Raw genomic sequence first — 23,861 nt, 5'->3', positions numbered from 1 at the left:
CAGGTGGTAAACATTCAACCAGGAAGTTTTTTTTTTTTTTTTTGTACTTTAAGTGAAAGTTTACAATTCAAGTCAGTTTCTCATATAAAAACTTATACACACATTGTTATATGACCCTAGCTGCTCTCCCTGCAATGTGACAGCACACTTCTCCTCTCCACCCTGTATTTCCTGTGTCCATTCAACCAGCTCCTGTTCCCCCCTGCCTTCTCATCTCGCCTTCAGACAAGACCTGCCTACATAGTCTCAGGTGTCTACTTGAGCTAAGAACCACACTCTTCACCAATATCATTTTATGTCTTATATCTTAGTCTAATCCCTGTCTGAGGAGTTGGCCTCGGGAATGGTTTTAGTTTGGGGTTAACAGAGAGTCCAGGGGCCATGACCTCTGGGGTCCCTCCATGCTCAGTCAGACCATTAAGTCTGGTCTTTTTACTAGAATTTGAGGTCTACATTCCACTTTTTTCCGTTTCCATCAGGGATTCTCTGTTGTGTTCCCTGTCAGGGCAGTCACTGGTGGTAGCTGGGCACCATCTAGTTCTTCCAGTCTCAGGGTGATGGAGTCTCTGGTTTATATGGCCCTTTTTTTGTGGGGGGGGGGGCTCATATTTGCCTGTGTCTTTGGTGTTCTTCATTCTCCTTTGCTCCAGGTGGGTTGAGACCAATTGATGTACCTTAGATGGCCACTTTCTGGCTTTTAAGACCCTAGACACCACTCACCAAAGTGGGGTGCAGAATGTTTTCTTAATATACTTTGTTATGCCAGTTGACCTAGATGTCCACTGAAACATAGTCCTCAGACCCCCATCCCTGCTACTCTGTCCCTCGAAGTGTTTGTCAGCCAGGAAGTATTTTTGATCACCATTTTAAATTCTGAAATACTAAAAATTGAAGAATGATGAAAGAATATTGAGTTGGTTTTTCCTTTCTCGTTTTCTTTTTTCTGGATTAGCTGGAAGCTAGTACAAACTAGTGAGAGCTATGTGAGGTATTTATGTGCTGGATAATGAGGCTGAGTTTAAAAAAAGTTTTTTTTTAAGTAATTAGTTGGCTGGTTAGAGTCAACTCTTGAGTTTTCATGGCTTATATATCAATTTTTCCCCAAGCATTTACTTATGTATTTTAAAAATTTCTATCTGCAATAATTTCCTCTTTCTTTATGCAATTTCAGCTTCTCTCCCTTGCATTTTTGCTACTCCCCTTTCCTTTCTCTCTTCCATCCTTTTTTTTCTGCTTGTGTAAAAATATTTTTTTCCTGACTGTAAAAGAAACATATGATTTCGACTGCAGCCCTCTGCAAGGGTGTTGCAAGGGTGTTCTTGAAGACTTTTTGCAGAGGGGGATTGGAAGGCCTGGTGGTGGTGGGAGGGGTTCGAGGATGCTCTGCTGGCTGCACATGTTCCTCCTTGGTGAACTCGACCTGTGTTTCCATTCAGCCCATGACACTTTGGCATTGCAGTCTGTATTTTAGCTTTCCATGCTGAATCCAGCAAGGTGCAATTAGTAGGCACTCTGACTAATTTTTAGAATTGAAGTGGGAACATTGCACTGGTAAACCTTGAAAATAACCTCAGAAAAGCTGTGATCCTTTTCCTCAGCCTTGCCTGAGTCACCTTTGGCTGAGTGTCCCTCAGAACTCTGTTCCTTTGGTTTGGTGGCTCAGTTTTCTGACTTTCTGCTGCTTTTCTTTCTCTAAGGAATGAAGCAATGACATTCAGGAATGTTCCGCTTCCCTAAAGCATAGCCTGGAACTGTGAAGTGCTGGAGGCTAAGACTTCTTGTCATATATTCTAAGTAGGAATTTTCATTTGCTGTATTTTGAAAGCTGAAAATTTAGAATTAATTCATGATAACCGCTAGTTGTAGATGATAGCACCTTAAAGCTTTGTTGATTTACAGAAGTCCTGTCAAAAATTTCTCAGGCATATACAGTTGATACTAGACACAGAAATGTGCCTTCCTGCCTCCTCCCTGTCACTTTAAAGATGGAAGCGCCAATGTTGCTGGGACAGAAGGCAGCTGAGGAGGGAGGATGGAGTGGTGTAGAAAGGTTGTGAGCATTTTTTTTTTTTTAATTTGGGCTTCTTGCTATAATCCCTCTTTCTTCCTACTTTCCTGTTTTTTGGGTTGACCCACCCTTACTCCTTGTTGCTTTTACCCTGCCAAGGCAGATCCTGATGTTTCTTACCTCTTCCCCTCCCTCCTTCCTCCGTTCCTTTTTGCCCTTTTACATCTTTGTGCCATGAGTCACTTTGCTCTTTGACAGTGGCAACAAAATGTGGTGTATGATAAAAGGAGGCAAAGCCAATATCTGCCTGTGTGCGTTAAACCCATAATTTATGTCACCTCACCTGTGCTCAAGAAGGTGTGCTCCCAAAAGTAAAGACTTTTTGTCGTGGCTACTTTTACAGCAATAGAAAAGGATTCGTCCAGTAAACAACATGCAAACAACAGTCTTTATATGCTGGTCCAGGAGCATCCGGATAGCGCTTTATCTCAGTGCTCATAACCACCCTATGAGTTAGATGGTATGATCCCCGTCTTGGGCAAAAGTCACAGCTCAGATGTTAAGGGACCTACTGCTCTGGGTCACACAGAGCTGGGAAGCGGGGTGATACCTGCGAGTCCAGATCAGTTGTTCCTTGACTCTACCTCAGAGTAAGTAAACAGGACCCTGACTTTTGTACACTTCCAACATAGCCTAGTTTTAAAAATCCACAGGGATTTTTCACCTACAGATTAGGAGATATGGTCTGGTCTTGGATCTAGAGATTCCCAGGAGGGTGAAACGTGAAGATGCTGTATGCTGCTGACTCAGATACACCATCGATTGGATCTAGAATGGATTCAGGGTCTAAACAACAACCACCACCACTACCACCACCACCCTCGCCCCACACATATACACATACAGATCTCAGAAGAGCCCCTATGACACTTGGTAATAGTCCAGGGCTGCGCAGTGACACCCCAAGAGGCTTGTTTACTTCGGCCACAACTCTTGTGGCCCAGAGGGAACAACACCCACTTCCAGGGTGCCCAGGAGAGGTGCTTCCACTTGACAGTACTTCCAGCAATGTCCCCTCACAACTGGCCAGCCTGGCCAAACTCAGCCAAGCAGCCATGGGTGTAAACTAGTGTGGCAGTGCCACCTAGTGACTGCCTGCTGCAGTGCTCTTCTCTGCCTCAGAGATGCAAAGCTGAACCTGTCTGCTGGGCACCACCCTCTCATACACATAGAAAGAGACAGATTACCTCTTTTTACTTTTCTCACTCAAATGAAGACGGAAGAAAAATTTCAAATGTGCAAAGTTAAAAGGGCAAAATAGTCAAGGTAAAAAACTACTAAGTTTTGGTGTTTTAGAGTTAATAAAGAAGTATGTAATTTATGATAATTCCGGCTGGCTCCTGGCTAAACTGAAGCTGGATTTTAGAGGTGGCATTTTCCTGCCTGTCTCTGCTGCTTTCCTTTGGTGGCTTGTTGGTTTTGAAGGGCGTCTGTATCGGGGTCATGAGGATCCTGAAGCCGCGTTTGTGTTGGCAGGATCTAGTGATAGGGAGTGGAGAAGAGCAGGGCTGCGTGCAGGGGACCAGGAGGAAGTCCTCAACGACTGGGTCACTTCACACCCTCTGACCTGAAGGGGCTTCCGGTAAATTATTTACGGAGTAGTTTTATACATACAACTTCAGTGTTTTCACTTTAGAACACACTCATTCAGATAGATTTGTAGTAAAGTGTTGGACCTACTGGATTTTAAATTTTATTTGATTTTAAAACTTTAGGTTTGTAATTTTAGGTGTCAATATTATATTATTAGATATTCTTGTTATTACTTTCAGTCTCTTAAGTATTTACTTGATATGTCTTTATATCTGGTATTCACATAAAAAAAAAACTTGTATATGACCTTATTATTATTATTAGTTCTGGCCTGTGATTTTCTTTCTTACTAGATTTTTAACTTCTCAAGAATGCTTACTGTTTCTTATTCATCTACACTTCTAGTGCCTCCAAAAGTTTCTTTAAACATGTAGATATTCAATGTCACTGAATGAGAAACTTCTCTTGAAATAAAGCTAATGGGTGATTCTCGAACTTGGCAACGCATTAAAATCACCTGGGGAGCTTTTAAAAAATCCTCATGTCACATCACAGCTCCACTCCCGGACATCTTGGCCTAATTGGTTGAGTGTGGAGCCTTTGCAAAGATTTTTTAATGCGTCCCAGGTGAATCTAATGTGCCACCAAGCAGTACCTTTGATATAAATCAGCGGCAAATAAGAGATAGGTGTTAACCCCTGTTTCCTGAGCCGTTGGCAGACAGGGCATTTTTCCCTCTGGACCTAGCTCTGAGTCTCCTTTGGACTTTTTTTTAATATGTTTTCATGAGGAACCCTGATGGCGCAAACAAATAACTGCTGCTGGACTGCTAACCTAAAGGCTGGTGGTTTGAACCCACCCAGCAGCTCCATGGAAGAAAGACCTGGTGATCTGCTTCGGTAGAGATTACAGTCAAGAAGACCCTTCAGGACAGTTCTACTGTGTCACATGGGGCTGCTGTGAGCTGGAATCGAATCCACAGCACCTAACAATAGCAACAATGTATGTTTAAATTAATTTTTTTTACTTACTTTAAATCTAGACTACATGCACATAGTTGGAACTTAGAGGGGAGTAAATATACCCCTCTCACCTCTCTGAGACTGTAACCAATGATTATCAAAATAGCAGCTTCGTTACTGATATAAAGGTGATTTGGATACGACCGCTTGATCTATAGCCAGATGGGCTGCCTAGTGCTCTGACGACTCATCGCTGAAGCGGGTGGAGTCATAGGTGCACCCTTGTACCGTAAAGAAGACCCCTCATTTTCCCTCTCTCACTCCTCCCCGCTCCACTCCTGGTAAACTTACTCCATGCAAAACAAAATGCCCCTGCTCTATGGGCAAGCAGAGCTACACTTGTTCAGTTACTCCTCCCAGATTCTTTATCCCTTCCTTCTATTTACAAAACCGACTCAAAGCGACCCTATAGGATAGAGTAGAACTGCCCCTTAGGGTTTCCAAGGAACAGCTGATGAATTAGAACTGCTGACCTTTTTTTTTGGTTAGCAGCCAACTTTTAACTACTGTGTCACCAGAGGGTCGCTATGAGTTGGAATCCACTCAACAGTACCTAACAACCACAACATCTACAAAACCAGGTAAAATAAATAGATTGCTTCCTCCCTTCCCACCTCCAACACACACTTGTTAAGACAGTTAAGTAGTGTTGGAGGCAACCATTTGTAATGTTTAGCTGGGATCTATTTTTCTCCCTCTTTGAAACTTTTAAGATCTTCTCTTTATTCCTGGTATTTTAAATTTTACAATGATCTACTTGGTGTGGGCTTTTCCTTATTCAGTATGCAGACACTCAGCAGGGCCTTCCCTTGGGAAATGCCTGCCTTCCAGTTTTTTTGTCATTCCATTTTCTGTGTTCTCATTTTGGAAAGCCAATTGTTGGATCCTCTAAATTGATTCTCTGAGGATTCTATCTTGTTTGTTCTCTCTCTCTCTCTTTTTCATTTTTGTCTTTTTGTTCTACTTTCTGTATTTTCTAATCTTGTTATGCTTTTTCTTACTGTAATTTAAAGTCTCCTTTTTATTCTTTAACTATACCTTCTGTGAAGCTTCCTTTTCCTGTTTTATGAATGAAATAGTTCTCTTAGGTCTTTCATGATATAATGTATAGAGTTTATATGCCTGACCCCCCATTACCCTGATTCTTCTGGTTTACCAGAATTCTCCTTCACCATCATTCAGGTTCCTCCCTTCCTTCTTTTCTTTTTTCTCTTCCCCTTTTCTCTCCCCCGCCCTGTCACCACCTGTATCTTTTCTGTAGAAAGCATACCTCAAATGTGTGGTGATCATTTGCTATTTTTTTTTTAATTCAAGAATGGAAATTGGAAGCCAGTTGGAAGTTCTGTATGGGAAAAGGGCTTATTGTCTGATAAAAATCACCACTCAGTAACTAGGTGGAAAGCTGAGTTTTTCATTATCCCTAATGAATCCTTAACGGTAATGATTTTTATTATTAGTAAGAGCCTCTGAGTGGTACAAACAGGTAATATGCTCAGCTGCTAACTGAAAGGTCAGAGGTTTGGATCCACTTAGAGGAAAGTCCTGGCAATCTAATCGATCACTGAAAACCCTGTGGAACACAGTTCTACTCTGACACTCTGACTCAGTGGCAACTGGTTGGAATGTCAGTCTAGGTTGTTTTTTCTCTGGGGCTGTTCTGTTTCACCAGTGGAAAAAAATATATTCTTTTCCTCTGTACTAGCGAGTTCTAGTTTTAGTGTCCTGGGTAGGGAGTGAAGAAAAGAAAGGAGGGACACTGTTTAGTTCAGAAACAGCACTTAATCCCCGAGTGTTCAGCACCTAACATCTATTCTGCCCTTAGCTGGGCCCTGGGTCCCCAAGTCACCTGCCTGTGCCCCAAGATAAACCTATTTCCTGTCAGTTGCATGGCAGTGCCAGAGAGGGGCAGGGACCTCAAGAATCATCATTCTGTATGCTTATACTTAATCAGTTCTCCTGTTTTCAGCTTTGGACCTCATCCACCCATTGCACGGTATGTGGTTTCCCTAAGTGTGAGATTCTCGTGAGTTCTTTGGGTGAACCGGCTCCCCTTTATTCATCATTCTCTCTGGGAATTTGGGACATACTTCTCTACCCAACCAAGTCAGCTACTGCTTTTTCATGTAATTTCAATATGACAATCTCTGTTTTTAAATTGGGGTACCGTCTTAGTTACCTAGTGCTGCTATAACAGAAATACCACAAGTTGATGGCTTTAACAAACTGAAGTATATTCTCTCACAGTTTAGAAGGCTAGATGTCCAAATTTAGGGTGCCAGCTCCAAGGGAAGGCTTTCTTCCTCTGTTGGCTCTGGGGGAAGGTCTTTGTCATCAATCTTTCCTGGTCTAGGACCTTCTCAGTGCAGACTCTGGGTCCAAAGGATGCGCTCTGCTCCTGGTTCTTCTTGCTTGGTGGTAATGAGGTCCCTCTCCTCTATGCTCGCTTCTCTCTTTTACATCTCAAAAGAGATTGACTCAAGATACAGTCTAATCCTGTAGATTGTATGTATCCTGCCTCATTAACGTAACTTTCTAATCCTGTCTCATTAACATCATAGAGGTTAGGATTTACACCATGTAGGATAATTATATCAGATAACAAAACAGAGGACAACCACACAAAACTGGGAATCATGGCCTAGCCAAACTGACTCACATTTTTGGGAGACACAATTCAATCCATAGCAGGTACTTAGGCCATTTATTTTTAATGTGGTTACAGATGTGGTTGGGTTGAATCTGTCTCCTGTTTTCTTTTTGTCACATATTTTTTCTTCCTTTTTCCCTCTTTTCTGCTGCCTTTTGGATTTTATTTCATCTTATAACCTTTATTGGATTATCAGCTGTTACTCTTTGATATGTTATTTTGGTGGTTCCTTTAAGGTTTATGGAGTCTCTGGGTAGTGCCAATGGTTAAACACTCAGCTACTAACTGAAAAGTTGGCAGTTCAAAATTGCCTAGAAGTGCCCTGAAAGAAAGGCCTGGTGATCTACTTCCAAAAGATCACAGCCTTTGAAATCCCTCTGGAGTGCAGTTCTACTCTGAAACACATAAGAATGCCATGAGTCAAAAGCAACTTGGCAACTGGTTTGGATTTTTTTTGGTTTAGGGTTTACAGGATAACTACATCTAAGTTATCATATACTATGGCTCAGTTATCATAGTCTGCCCTCACCTGATAGTATAACACTTACTACAATCTATCCAAGTGATAGTATATCACTTTACATATAGTATAAGAACCATACAATGGTATTCTCCCACTTCCACAGCTTTGGATAGTTTGACATGCATGTACTAGTCAGTACCCAGCTGAATAATTAGGGGACCCCTCTACAGATCTCTGGAGCTCTCTCTACGCAGCTCTCTCCTCTTTGGTTTTTGGTCTTCTGAACTCTAGCCATGTTGGCCTCCCTGGACTCCCAACTCTGTCTCCTCAACTTGGGGTGGTGGGGGGGGATCACTGGGCTCTTCCTGGTTTTTCTCCTTGAGTTGCATCCTGGAGACTCTCCAGGGTGGTTGTGTGGACAACCTTATTTGTTTACCATCTGTCAGGGATCTTTGTCCTTTGTTGCTGGATGACCAGTCTTGAAAACTATTGTTTCAAATATCTTGTCTGGTTTTTTTTTAGTTGTTTCATTTCTGAGGGTGGTGGTTGTTATTGTGTGCCATCAAGTTGATTCCAATTCATTGCGACCCTGGTGGCACGATGGCCTAAGAGCTTGGTGGCTAACCAAAAGGTTGGCAGTTCAAACCCACCAGTGGCCCTTCAGGAGAAAAGACCTGGTAGTCTGCTCCTGTAAACCCTATGGGGCAGTCCTATTCTGTCCGATAAGGTCTCTGTGAGTTGCTATGAGAGTTGTGAGGGTAAATCTCCTATTACTCTATTTTGGCTGGAAGCAGAATTCCCATGCACTTTCATTCTTATAAAAATGTGTTATTTCTCATTACCTGATGTCTCTTTTCCCTTCACTTTGTTCTTCTGGGTTTATACCTTTTTTACTGCCTTTCAGTCATTTTGGTGGTATTTTAGGAGAGAGAGGAGATGAAATGGTGGCTTGATCACATGCATTTAAATCTTCACAGTACTTTTCACCTTATAACTAGGGGCTGATATTTGAGATGAGAGCTGACATTTGAGATGAGATCTTTTTGCCATTTCTAGTATTAATAATTATTTTAATAGAGGGGGATTAATGAACATAGTTTTTCAGCTATTATCCTCCAATGCAGAGTAATGTTGTACAGATAGAAGAAGATCTCGTAAGTTGCACACACGTCTTGGCATATAACAGGACATACCCTATTCCTGCTGACCAATGGACAAGAATCGTTCCTGCGCTTTTTGTGTCTCTAAGTATGTGATTTTGAAGGCCTAGTATGTGACTCTGAGGCAAGTCAGATTGAGAACAAATGTTTCACATTGTCACACTAATTCATTCCATAAACACTTATCAAATCCCTGCTATATTCGTCTAAACACTGGATGAGGACGCAACAATGAATAAGGCAGAGTCCTTGTCCTCAAAGTCTTTGTAATTTAGAGTCCAGGGGCATGTTAGATAAGCAAATTATGAATCAGGTGTCTTTTATGATCCATGTAAAAATTTATTGAATAGCGGAGAGGTACCCAAAAGCTGCTTCTGGGATACAGAGTAAAGACCTGTATGCAGTCCAGCCTGAAACTACCATGCTGACCAAAAGCTATGTGGAATCTAGAGAAGATGACCCATGGACAGATTCTTGAAGGACAATTCAGGGCTAGGAAGTGGAGAAGAAGGTGTTTCCATGCAGAAGGAAATGCATCTGCATAGAAAGAGAGCTGTGAAAGATGATGGCATAATTGCCCACCCATAGTGTGGCCAAGGCTCATGTTGCTTCTGGAACGGTGCTGAGGGGTAATGGGATAGCTGGGCGGAGACTGACTCATTCAGAGGGAACTAATCAATGAGCCCCTTGGAAAGATGGCTCTTGTGAACTTAATAGAAAGCTGTCGTGTGTGATTTAAGAAAGAGTGCTAAGCTATAAAAAAAAAAAGCAATAAATGAAGGAATGGGAACAAAGAAAAGCAACATTTCGTGTACTTTAAAGCCTTAAAGCTGGTCTCATGATCTTTTGAGTCTATGAAGCATGCAATAAGTCCCCTCCCGAAAGCCCTTATTCTAAAAGCTTGAGATCATCGGGCATTCCTGGCACTAATTTTAATCTTATTTAATGTATTTTTTATTAAACAAGTGTTCATATTGACCAAAACTTGAAATGTGCCATGTGAGTCATTTCTTCCAGTCTTTCCCAGAACAGTTCTCCTCATGGAGAAGGTTGGAATTGTCTGAATAAGTCTGTGAAATAAACTTCTACGATAAGAAATGTTTTGAAAATTTTTTAAATATTTAAATTGCACATATTACCACTTACAATGGTGTGAATCTGGCATAAATTCAAAATCCGGGTGTGTTCTAAGCAATAATAATCATCCCAAAGATAAGTCTAAAATTTTTCTGACTTGCCAAGATAGAAATCTGGTGATTATTCTAATAATACCTAATTTGGTCCCTAATTAACTCATCTTGACTGTTCACAACTAAGTGTGTCTGTATACCATATAAACATTCATATGAAATGTTATTTTTCCAATCTGAGCCATTTTTCAAGCAGGTTTATCACTTTATAAGCAAAAAGGATAATGTACCATTGAATCCCAAGCCCTAAAATACCAACTCCTAGAAAGATACTTGTTTCTCATTAGGCTCTCCAACACAGGATTAAAGTCTCTGGCCCAGTGTAACACGCATCGCATATAATAAGCGTTGACTGAATGTTATAATGGCAGAGTGCTTAAGAGTTTGGCAAAGAGTCCAATGAGGATGAGAGAAATTTGTATATTTAAAACATGTCTGTTTATTAAAGGTGAGCAACTAAGGAGAAGTCCACTTGCCTAAATGTTCCTGTGAATGGCTTTCATTGTGATTTTTGAAAGTCAATTACTGCTCTAGACTTTGAAAACCAAACCCAAAGTGCTCCAGGAAGAACAACTGAGAAAGACTTCCATATCCAAGCCACTCTTGAGATTTCCTTGTAGGCACCGGCCATGAAATTGCCCCCTAGAGACCTTTAATATTATGAAATCTCGAACTCATCTTTCTAGTTGCTCTAACAAAGGAAAACCATATGCCTAGCATATAGTACACCATCCGTCTGTCAGTGTGTTGTTACTGTGGTGGCTTGCATGTTGCTGTGATGCTGGAAGCTATGTCACTGGTATTTCAAATACCAGCAGGGCTACCGACGGTAAACAGGTTTCAGTGAAGCTTCCAGACTGAGACAGACAAGGAAGAAAGGCCTGGCAATCTACTTCCAAAAAATAGCCAACGAAAACCCTATGGATCACAACAGAATATTGTTCAATAAAGTGCTGGAAGATGAGCCCCTAGGTTGTAGGCACTACATAGTGGCCACAACAGTGGACTAAGAATTGCCAAGGATCGCGACGATGGCGCAAGACCAGGCAATGTGCCATTATGTTGTACATGGGGTTGTCATGAGATGGAACTGACTCAACAATGAACAAAAACAGCAGATAGTAATCATCTGGTCGCTCACTGCATAAAAACAGCCTGAAATGAAGATTTCCCTGTGGCATGGTCATATCTTCTAATCTAATGATCGAGAACACTTTGTGGACATAGAGCAGGTGACGTGTATAACTATTTCAGCCAAATAAGATTGTCTGTGTATGAAAACACTACATGTTAAATGAGAAAATGCAAGTACTATATGTATGTATATATGCATCTGGGAAGCTAGAGCCATTAACTCTTAAATGTATCAGATCTCTGTGTACATCCTGCTTTGTTCAGAAGAAACTTTGTCTCATATTTAACAGTTGAATAGGAAATTAACCCACACCTAAGCCCAGATAATGTATTCCCCGTTTCAAGCAACTGCATGGTGAGGAACACTCTGCAGAGAGCCCTAATAGCATGCCTGTGTCATAATCCAGAACTTACCTCTGAGGGTCTTGTTGTGACCAAAAACCATATTCTCCCATAGAGGCCCTGTTACACGTACACAGCAGACTCCCAGAACAGCCACAAAAGCTGTTGTAGCCGCAGTATAGCACTAATCACATCGCCATACTCGTATGTACACATTAGGTAACAAAGTTTCGCAGGAGAAAAGCACTTGCCTGTAATGCTGGCAATACACCTCGACCTTCCATATGGCAACAGCAGCCTCTCTGCCCAGCCATTCTGGGAAGAGGGGGCTCCACCACTAGGTCATGATGGCAATTCCACGGGCGTGGGACAGCGGAGGCCTGTCCTCCCACCACCACAAACTTGCAGGATGCCCATCAGCAGGAGCTTGCTGCCTCTTCACACGCCCTTACTTCTCTTCCAGGAGATTGCAGGGGTTGCCCTCACTCTGGTGCTCCACTCAACCCCAGCCAGGGCTTCCTCCTTCCTTAGACTGAAGTGGCAGGGAACAGTGTTTCTTAGCTTCTCTCTTACTTCTTTTGAAGAAGACAAGTGTGTAAAAGTAGTAAGCATAGGTCTTTTGTATATCCAAAGACAGAAGTAAGATCCAGTGATAAAACCAACCAAACCAAACCCACTGCCGTCTAGTCGATTCCGACTCATAGCGACGCTATAGGACAGATCCAGTGATACTGCAGAAGAAAACCTGATAATTTTAGGATGAAGAACAGAAGGAAAAAAAAAAAAAGAAAATGTGATAGCCTAGTGTATGTTTTATATGGGATCAGTCCTGGGGCTTTGGCACCCTAGCTCTGTCTACACGGAGAGTCTGGTTGAAAGGCAGGACTGAATGAGTGTGAACCAGAGGATGATGCATCCAGGTGACTACAGCATGCTTTGTGGCATCGGAGAACAAGAAATGAGGGAAGAACGGTATTCCCCAGTGGTGTCTGACAGTTTGAAGGACAGTGGTCCTTAAAGGAAGGAACACCTCTAGTGGCCAGAGCCTGGGGCCTGACTGCCACAGAGACCCGAAGAGAACCGCTCTGCCCCATGGCTACACAGAACTTGAGTCGAGCAAATTCTTCTCAGGGTAACAACTCTCACGGCCTCGCTGTTGTCTGCGTGGTGGATAGCGTGTCTACGTAATGGGCAAAGGGCCCACAGCACTGTTGATTCAAGCAAAATGTTACAGGAAATCTGGTTGCTATATAAAAATCCTCCTCCCCACAGAAAGCCTTGACACCTTAAAGAATAATCAGGCTAAACTATATCCCTCTCCGTCTTTTTGACTGCAAGCTCTTTGTGTTCAACTGATAAGTCAACAACTTTTATTAGGCTCAAGTTCTGGTCAGGGACTGTGTGATCAAAGGTACAGTTTCTGCCTTCAAGCAGAATGGCTGGTGAAGTACCGACAGGTGGACAGTACGGCATAGTCCTGTGACTGAGGGATGCGCAGGGTGCTGAGGGAGGCCAAGGGAGGGGCCAGGGAGAAAAGGAGACAGGAAAGGCTTCCACCTGAATTTACTTTGAAGGATAACTAGGAATTAATCCCATTAAGTCAAAAAGGTGACCAAAGATAGTCCAAGCGGAGGGAACAGCTTGGTGCAAAGATATGGAGTGAGACTGGGGAACTGTGTATTGTCCCACATCTGGTACCTCAGTTGGGCATCCAGGAGGGACGAGACATGGGCAAGGGGCCGAGGAATGTGCAAAGACAAAAGTGTGGACATCATCTAACGGCAAGGAGAAAATCAGTTTCCATATTTTAAAGTTGCCCTTTCTGATTTACTTTCAGAGTTAAGGCACTTCCTGCTGTCTTTCAGATTGTTTATATGGAATCTCAACTGTATTTACAATGATGAGCTTTGAAAATCCCTAAATAGAGCAGTTTATAGAGTATGCTTGGTTATATTATTGAATTGAATCAAACTGCTCTTAGCTACCAGAACTGTAGACTAATTAAAAAGGCCTGGTTATGTTCGCTGTTTTTCAGGTACCATGATCAACAGGATGTTACCAGCAACTTCCTTGGAGCCATGTGGTTGATATCAATAACTTTTCTCTCCATTGGTTATGGTGACATGGTACCTAACACATACTGTGGGAAAGGCGTTTGTTTGCTTACTGGAATTATGGTAAGTGACTTTTTGCTTCTCTTCTTTTTTATTTACTCTCAAGAAGACACTGACACTATTCAGTTCCTGTGCATTGCATGCTACTTGTGTTCTCCACAGCAGGAAATTAGTACAAATTAATCAGCTCTGTGTTGGGAAAGAGCACCAACAGTTTTCATTTTAATTCTTCGCATCACGTAGTTCCATTGAAGGCATATTGCTGCTAGATTGCTCGTTGGAAAACATCATTACCTGTTTGTGGGCCAGTCACTGAGATGAACTAATTTTATCTTAGAGCATTGGCTTTGGAGTCAGGAGGCCCTTTGTTTGAATGTGAGCTCTGCCATTTCCTAGCTGTGGGAAGCTGAGTACACATGTCATCTCTGAAACTTCGTTTTCTGATCTGTAGAATATGAACTATAATAACTACATTGAAGGGTGTTGAAGGACTGAAGAATTAATAATTGTCTATTTTATTCTAAAAATATTTGTTGAGTGCCAGCTGTGTGTCAGGCACTGGCCTAGGAATTGGGAATACAGCAAAAGCAGATAGACACAGGCCCCGCATCATGGAGCTTATAGGGGAGGACCAACATTAAAAATACTAACAAATACGTTTTCATTACATTTGTGACAAGTGTTATAAAGCAGAAGAGCAGCAAAGCTTCTGATCTGATTTAGGGACTGTCTGAGAGAGGTGGGATCTACTCGAAGAATCCTTAGAAAATTGACTTTTAGGCTGAGATGAGTAGGATGAGTAGCCAGGCAAAGAGGGAGGAAGGAAGGGCACCCCAAGAAGAGGAAATGGCCTATTTGAAGGAGCTTCAGTACATTTCAGTGGGGTCACTAGCTGGGGAGTGTACTACGTGAAGGGAGAGAGTGGCATATGGGAGGCCATATCTTGTGGAATGCTCCAGACAGGTTTTTAGCCGGAAGTGACATGCCACTGTCCTTCAGAGGCACATGGCAGGCTCAGCCACATTCCCTGCTGCCTACATGCTACGATTTGGCCAGGACTGGTTTGTACCATCTTAGTTATATGAAAATGGAAGGCTAGGAAGTTGTCTAGAATTCATTTATACTGCAGTGTGAATTTTTAAATATTTAAGCCAGAGGCCATTTGAAGTTGATGATACACCACTTTCAGTGGCCTCAGCTTCTCTTTATTCTCTTTCTGATTTTTATAGATTTTTTTTTTACAGCAAAGAGTGTTACTTTGATGCTTGTTTGATTTCTGCCTACATAAGGATGTGAACCAGAGCTTAGAGCTCCTCAGGCTGCCAATTCCCAGAATTTCTAAAGTTAGGCACCCCTGCCCAACGTCTTCCCTTGTGGCCTTCCATATGCTGGCTCTCCATTGGAGGGCGTTCAGCAGTGGCCACTGCAGAGGGCACACCCTCGCAGCAGCTGTGTAGGAAGGTTGTTCCAGGAATCAGAGCTAGCTGGAAGGACTGAGCCCATGGCATTTATGGGGTGGGAACAACCTTCCCTGATCGGGTAGTACTGAGCTAGGATAAGGCAACTAGCTGTGTAAACAATATCTGTGGCCAGTGTTAAGGTCACCAGTTGTAAAGAGTTGAACATTTGAAGTCGCAATAATGGAAAATACAACTTTGCGGTATAATACAACTTGGTGAATTGTAGTGAGCTTTGTTTTGTTTGTCACTGCAGTCGATATAGTCCATTATATGCTTACTACTGAGTCACTTTCCCCTTCTCCTAAAAAGATGGCATTTTTATTATTGTATAATGCTTTGGGAAGTAAAATTTACATAGCTGTAATTTTTTATGGAGGGCCCCATAACAAGCCCTCAATGGACGTGAAAAGGGAGCTGGTAATTGTAGTCTCTCCCCTCATGTTTAGTAGAAACAACTTCCTTCGTGTTACATTTTGGCAAGAGGTCCCCTGTCTTGTTCCCCGATCAGGGTGACTAAGGATTCATGCATAGTGGCTCGTTTGCAGTGGGATCAGAGGCAAATCTGAGGTTAGCCTTGCCTGGTCTTATGGTACTTTGATCTTTCCTAGATTTTTTCTTTGTCCCCAATGTCTCAAGAAGAGTTCCTTCAAAGTCCCCTTGGACGGTACATACTCTTTTATGTATTTGCTTAAATTGTTTCCTTGCTTGGGTTTTACTAGCCATCTTGTTGTCTTAGTTATTATTTAGTGCTGCTTTAACAGAAATAACAAAAGTGGGTGGCTTTAAAAAACAAATTTATTTTCTCACAGATTAGGAGGCTAGAAGTGGGAATTCAGGGTGCTGGCTCTAGGAGAAGGCTTTTTCTGTCAACTCTGGAAGAAGCTCCTTGTCCCTTCAGCTTCTGTTTCCTGGTTTCTTGGAGGTCTCCATGTGTCTTGACATCTATGTCTTACCCCATCTCTCCTCTGCTGTGTTGCTTAATCTTTTATATGTCAAAAGAGATTGACTCCAGATACACCCTACACTAATCCTGCCTCATTAACATAACAAAGACAGTCCATTCCCAAATGGGATTATAGCCAGAGGTTAGGATTTACAACACGGTTTGGGGGGCATAATTTAATCCGTAACACTTTTTTTTTTTTTAATAGAAGTTATCAGCAACTTTATACGGACACAAAAATGTTACATATAATGAAATTTATAGTGACATCATTCCTGCTGTCTAAGTTCATGGTAAAACAATTCATCCTACAGTTCTTAGGCTGGTGACTTCTTCAACTCCTTCCTTGGCTGCTGCTTTGTAAACAAAAAAAAAAAAATTTTTTTTTAATGTTATGAAAATAATAACATTTGCCAATTCAGCACCTTTCACAGGTTCAATTCATTGACACCAATTATATCAATCATGTTGTGCAACCTTCACCAATATCTGTTGCCAAATTTTCTATCACTGTAAACAGAGGCTCAGTGCTTCCTGAACATTGATTTCCCCTAGAAGCAACTAAATTTGGCTTACTTGCATATAGAGAGCTTCTATAATCTTTGAATCGCCTCTATCCCTAGATAAGCAAATGCTTGTAGAGTCATGCCAAAAAGGAGTCTTCTGGGGGTGAATTTCTGGGCATTGATTACCTCCTATATAAATTTCCTGAGGATCAAGAGGTTGTCTAGAAACAAATATGGGGAGTGTTTGGCTGACAATATAGATATTGTTTTTATTGTCTTTTTGATTTTAGGAAGTTTAAATATCATTTTGTCTTATTTTGAGTTATCGAAGCCGGAAATGACTTGATTTTATTTCAAGTATTTATTTTCCTGTTCCTCCTTGGGCTTTCACAGTGCATGATTAAGTAAAATGCACATTGTCAGCTTTCCTATGAGCTTTCTCTCTTTTGGCCAAAGAAATTTAATCTGTGACACCCCTGAGAGAGCACAGGGTCATCTCTGAATCATCTTGTATATTATCTCTGAAGTACTGTGTTTCTTTGTGCTGTTTTATATTTGAATTTTCTTGTGTTTATGAAATTTTGATAGAATGCATACCTTTATGTGGTATTTTTCATTTTGAGGCAAAATAGAATTCGTCCGAATGCTAACACTCAAAGCTTTCTCATTTTAAAAATTTACATGTAAAGAAATTAGCACTGCTTGTTTTCTTCATAAAGGTAATGAAATTAATTATGCCATGAACGTGGAAGTCCACATTTTATAGGGTAAAACTCAAAGCTAGATTGTGTCATGAGTCATATTTTTGAGAGCCAAGTATATGAATATGTAGTGCTCTTGGCAGAAATATATTGTTAAACTATGAGGAAAGACTGTTTTCTGTAATATTTCTAAGAAAGAAACAAATGTCCTTGTCAAAAAATAACTCTTGGCTTCTCTTCAGTAAATTGTGAATCCAAGACAATCATGCAAAGCTTTTCTTATAATTTTTAGGTTGTGTTTACAATGTTATACATAAATGATTATGGAAATACTAAATAGATGTATCTTCTATTCTGAAAATGCTTTAACAAGCGTTCCAGTGTGTTGGGTCAAACCAGTTGAGTAGAAATTTCCCTTTTACCAACACTTAACCTATCAACCTTTTGGTTAGCAGCCATAGCTCTTCACCACTATGCCACCAGCGTTTCGTTCCTAGGGATAGGAGTTGATTATCTGATAGTGGTCTATAAACCCCTAGATTTTGAAGAAGTTCACCAACTATCCCTCAACAAAAGTGAGCTCACTTCAGACATGTGTAATTTAGATTTCTTTCATCCCAGTGGTTACTCTGGAGAAACATATGCAATGCAGAAATGTTGCCCAGTTCACAATAACTTAAAAATTACCACACTAGATAATTTTTTAAAAAAAGCAAACCCAAAGCATAGTAAATTCAGAAGCCTGTATACCACCTAGTCTTTTCCCTAAGCTAAGAACATTTGACAATTAACCATCTTGTCAGCATCGAATTTACCCAGTGTTGAGGAGTCTTGATTTAAGAACACAGTGCAACTCAGTCATTTGTCAGAGTTCACTACTTTTCATCCTGAAGGGTAGTGCGCTACAGTGTTAACTCAGTCAGAGGATGCTCTCAAACCCAGCAATGAATTAGCCAGAGCTGAAACAAGAAGTGACTGATGCGAAGGAGGGCCAAGTCTACGCAGTCTGATTGTATTCCTGCCACTTTCTCTCTTTCCCTTGAGATTTTTTTCTCCCCCGCCAGTGGACACAGGAAGCCATTCCCTTAATGTTGTATTTTCTAGGATCTTTTTATTTATCTTATATCATTTGCCATCAGGTGTTTAATATAAAATAAATAAAATAATTTTGAAAACGTTTTTTACTTTTGGTTTGTTTGCTTTTTGGTTCTTCCTGGTATGTTCATTTAATCTCATCAAATAAAGGCCCAGTAAGGAGAGAATACCTTTAAATTCTTACAATAGTTTCTATTTTGTGCAGAGCAGCAGGAGGGGATGATGGCCTTTTCAGTGATAAGGCTAAATTCCCCATCAGTGCCCTAAGCGGACCTTCACTACTCCCCTCAGTGGATCCCGAGAAAAATTTGATAAGAAATATGACAGCTGCTTTCTTCCAGGTACAGGCAAGTATAGCTAGAAGTTTCTGTGACCTTCTAGCATTCAACTCCTTGACTCCACAATTCCACCTAATGTTTCTCAACTATCAGCACTTTTAGTTGGCACAGCTACCCTTCCTGTCTCTAAGATGCGTGCACTCACATTGGCACCGTGGTTAAAAAGGAGATTGAAACCCAGGGATGACTCATCATTGAGGCCAGTTTTATGCAGAGCATCCTTCTTTCCAGCAACCAAATACCAGAATGAGCTGAAAAAGCAAGTCACTGAAAAGGAGACAGGTTTCCCAGGCCAGAGTTTTAGCCCTCAACCCTCAAAGCCACTTTCACCGTCTCATCTCTTGCTTAGCATGAGGACATATGAAATTGACCTCCACCCCTCATATCAGCAAATAGCAACTGGAATTAGAAGAAAATGGAGGTGCGGCATTTTCTATAGAGGGAATTTGTCTTAAAACGTCCTTGAATGTTTATTTTCATGACCTGAGGAGACCTTGCAAAACTTACATGGAGTATCATATTGAAGCTGAGTGCTTTATAGAGTTCCATTTGCCAGAACTGATTGTTTTGTATATTTTTATGAATGAATAATTATTAATGTCAGGCAAGGGCAGTAAAAAAATGTCTTTATTGTTCTATTGAGTCAGTTAACCCTAAGGATAGAGAAATGGCCAATGTTTTAAATATTCATTTTACTTTTCTTTTGGAGGACAAGCTGATATTTTAAAATCAGTTTTAAAGCTGATTTTAATAATTTGGGGGCAGTTTAGATTTTTTTCCAAATTAATTCTATTTTTATAATATTTTATATTTTAACTACTTATAGCCTAAATAAATTGGCTATAAAATTGAAGTTTGAACTTTTAAGTGCTATTATAAAACCCCCAAAGGAAAATTAATTACTGGAATATTACAAACATTGTTTTCATCAGAGTCATTCTCTGTGATGATGAGTATTCTAGATTTTTTTTAATATAAATGTCATTAGGTTGAATTTTTGAATACCTTTTTCAATAAGGAAGTACTTAAAACTTTTTTTTTTCAGTGTGTTATTGAAGGAATTTCCTAGGCTTTTATTCTTATTAAAGCTTAATCCTAAAATGGTTTTTCAAAATGATTTTTGGAACTATTTGCAGGATCAGCATAACCAGCTAATCTAGAGTAAAACTATGTCACATCTCTGATATGTGATAAATGGTCTGGGCAAAAATGAGCTACCTGAACTTCTTTTATATTCTAGGGATCAGCACGGCCTATAGTTTCCGTGCTATAAGCAAGAATAAAGTGGAGCCAAGCGCACTGCATTTTAATTTGGCAGCATTTAAGACTCTCCAGGTGTTGGGAGTCAGCAGTAGCTTATGCTCTCTGGTTGTCATTTGTCTTTTCAGGTTGGTCTGAACATAGGGTATAATGAGCATTAACAGTGCTTATCTTTTCTAAGGCAAGGCCTTTCTCTCTCTCTTCCTCTCTCCCCTGAAAAACTTAAGCCCTTGCTGTTAATATGTTGGTTTCATAAACACAGTAATTTGCCTTAGTTTTTCCCTAAAAACATAAATGAAACTGGAGAGAAGTAACCGGGATATTAATTTCACAGAATAGCATAACAACATATGTTAATACCAACTGTTTATACATTGAGTGTGATGGTGACAGGCTTCAGAGAGAATGTTGTGAGAGCATACTCACTTTCATTCTTACTTTATGAAACAGAATGGTCCTGGAAGCAGACACTGAGTGGACAATAACATTATGCAATTTCTTAAGTTACTATAATCATTATTAATGTGTTGGCAGGAATTTACCTTGAGCCTAGAAAGCTTTCAGAAGTTGGCCAGATTCATTCTGTATAACTCTAAAAATCAAAGTACTCTCCTATAACCCAACTCAGTATACAGAACTCAGTATACAGTAAAGCCTGCTAAAGGCGGAAAACTTGAGAGACCTGGAAAAAATGAGGCAGTCAAGTTCTGGGTCTCATAGGTTTTACTGTATATCAAATCCTCTTAAGATTTATTAAGAACCTAGAGAGGTATGAACGTAATTAAAGCAAGATTTAAAGATAAGTGAAGGGCTTCATATCTGGGGAAAAAGAGGTTTCGAAGTGGCCCTTGAGTTATAATTTAAAGAAATACACAGTTGGGACAATGGCGTGAAAGATTCAGGCAATAGTTTCAGTAAATACTAATTGTCAGATTTACTTCTACAGTTTGCCACAAAGGTATTCATTTTAATGCATGAGACTTCTGGTGAGCTAGAGAACACTTTACAAGAAATGGGCCAGCAGCAGGAAAGAATAGAGCAAAGTATAAACACAAATAAAAATCAACTTCCAAAGGCTCTTGATACCAGTGATTTTCCACTCCTGTTAGGATTTTGATTTCTTTCCAGAAGGATCTCAGCAGAGATCCTGCCAGAACAATATCCATCTTCTGTGCCAACTGCCCTCTCATGGCTATCTCTCTAGCAGTAGAAGCCCCTTGGATTTTTACATTTCCTGCTTGCTAAAGAACCATTGCTATCCCAAATCTCACAAAACTCCCTGATAAAGGCATACCTGGAAGCATACATGCAACAGGTGATCCTGTACTTGGAAGCAGATGCTAGTCCATAAAGCAGACAGGTACATGTGGGAATGGTGGTGGTGTGTGGCCACTAATTACTTCCACTGATTAGGGCTAGTCCTCTCATAACTATTTAGATTTTGTATTTTTAGCTGCCATTGAGTTGGCTTCCAATTCATAGCAACCCCTGTGTGTCATAGTAGAACTGTGCTCCATAGGGTTTTCAATGGCTAAGTTTTGCAAGTAGATTGCCAAGTCTTTCCTCCTAGGATTTAGTGGTAGATATCTGAAATGAAAACCCTGGTGGCGTAATGGTTAAGTGCTACAGCTGCTAACCAAAGGGTCAGCAGTTCGAATCCACCAGGCGCTCCTTGGAAACTCCCTGGGGCAGTTCTACTCTGTCCTGTAGGGTCATTATGAGTCGGAATCGACTTGACGGCACTGGGTTTGGTTTGGTTTCTTTGGATCTGAAATGAAGATGGGTATAAATGCTTTCAAAGGCCATTCTTTCCTTTCATCAGTATCCAGCTCTAAAAACACCTTGCCTTCATTGTCTGCACACCACACAAACTACCAGGATCACTATCACACAGACGGACGTTCCTTACCTGTGTTCTCTGTCATCTGCTTTTACTTTCCTTGTTTTACTTATGAATACATTCAGGAAATAAAAGTCAAATGACTGTGATAAAAACCTTTCTTGTTTTCAGTCCTAGACCAACGAATGAGTTGTTATATTTATTCAAATGATAATGGTTCTATATTTTAATTATATAATAAACCATAAGTAAACTATGATGCATTTAAAATCATTTTCCTAGGTTAAATTTTTTTAAGTTAATGTAAATACGTATAAAAGATAGGTTAAATGTTTTCTTAAGCCACAAATTATCACTTTTAAATGTACAATTTTGTATTTATATAAGTAAAATTTGTTTATTAGAACAAAGTAAGTCACCAATATTCCAACCACTGAGAGATAACCAAAAAACCAAACCTATTGCTGTTGAGTCAATTCCAGCTCACAGCGACCCTCTGGGACAGACTAGAGCTGCCCCATAGAGTTTCCAAGGAGCACCTGGTAGATTTGAACTGCTGACCTTTTTGTTAGCAGCTGTAGCTCTTAACCACTACACCACCAAAGTTTCCCCTATATTCACAGCTGGACTTATTTCTTTCTGGTTTTTTTTTTTTTAGGTGGCTTTTTAAAAAAATAAAATTGGGAGCATATTATGCATATAACTTTCCTGCTTGCTTTTTAAACATTATATTGTATCTTTAAATATTTTAGAAGTAAAAAATTGAATACAGTCATAATGTTATCCTATGTGCATGGTTGCCATGAGTCAGAATCGACCTGACAGCAGTGAGTTTTTTTTTTTTTTTAATATTAGATATCCAAGATGTTGACAACCACATTTTTAAGGTGCAAGTTTAAGGTGCAAAGTTGATATTTTAACTAGTGATTTTTAGATAAAAATGAAGCCTTTTCCCCAGACCTACTGGTAATGATGGAAATCAGGCTACCTCATGGGAATTTAAGACTCTTTCTTGGATGGCTATGCTGTGAGCACCCTACACTTCACTCCTGGTTATCTGTCCATTGAAACTCTTGCTTGGCAATCTCTGCTGCTCTGTTGCCCTCTCAGGGTTGAGATTCTGTGCGTAAGTCTGGACTTCCCTTTCATGGACCCCTTAGGAACCCGTTTAGTTGGTGCCTTCCCTCCCAGCAGCAGGTTGGCTGTTCCCAGCACTGGTGAGGTATTTGTGGCAGCACGGCCTTGGCTTGGGTTCTCCAGCCTTGCCTCCTAACTTTGTACTTAATCGTTGGTGTTTCACCAGAGAACTCTTATATCTCACGACTTGCGATGGACACACCTTGATCATATTGATCATACAGGAGAGGACTACAACCTTTGGGGTACCACATAGTGTCCCATCTCTTATCCCAAGTGATCATCACAATGGCTTAATACCCAAAGGACTGTTGTTGCTTTCTTCAAAATAAAGGCGGCCCAAGCATCTCTTAGTGCTGGTATACCTCTAGAATAGTAGGATGGCTTATCCCTTACCTTTAGTACTTCATATACCCTGCTGTCTAGGTCACTACGATCTTCCTGTGATTCCTTCCATTACATACGTGGAAAACTCTGAAGTTGTGAGTATGCTGAGTTAATTAGCCCCATTTTCTCCTGGTACATTGCAGTTGATTGGCTCAAGGCCTGCTGGTCTCATCTTGAGAGAAGATTATGGAATATTCTTTCCCCAAAAATACTTATCTTTATGCCATGCAGTTATGCTAATTTATTCTTATTTGTTCCCATTATACTTGTAGCATATAACTCGTTGCTCTACTTTTTAAAAAGTTTCTGACCATGCAGAAAGTTACTTTTTGGCCATTTATTTGTGATAGAAATGTGTTTTACTTAAATATTATGCTTTAGTACTTAAGATATGTGAACTTTTCTCAACCACAATCTAAAGGCCTATTACTTGTGTTTGTTGACCATGTGTTTTCTGCAGTATTTATTGGAGACACTGAATATTACAGAGCTTTTATCTCAAAAAGCTTATACATTTAACA

General features: G+C 40.5%; 1 protein-coding gene across 1 annotated transcript in view; it reads left to right on the top strand.

Moving 5' to 3' along the window:
- Positions 1-23,861, top strand: part of KCNN2 (potassium calcium-activated channel subfamily N member 2) — a 161,249-nt gene that overhangs the window by 112,860 nt on the left and 24,528 nt on the right. The window contains exon 5 of the mRNA XM_010590597.2: positions 13,595-13,736. Coding sequence (XP_010588899.2) covers positions 13,595-13,736 — 142 coding nt within the window. The remainder of the gene's footprint in view (positions 1-13,594; positions 13,737-23,861) is intronic.

The sequence above is a fragment of the Loxodonta africana genome, chromosome 2 (genome assembly GCF_030014295.1).
Source record: "Loxodonta africana isolate mLoxAfr1 chromosome 2, mLoxAfr1.hap2, whole genome shotgun sequence".
Taxonomy (NCBI): domain Eukaryota; kingdom Metazoa; phylum Chordata; class Mammalia; order Proboscidea; family Elephantidae; genus Loxodonta; species Loxodonta africana.
This window is presented reverse-complemented; position numbering and strand designations above follow the sequence as displayed.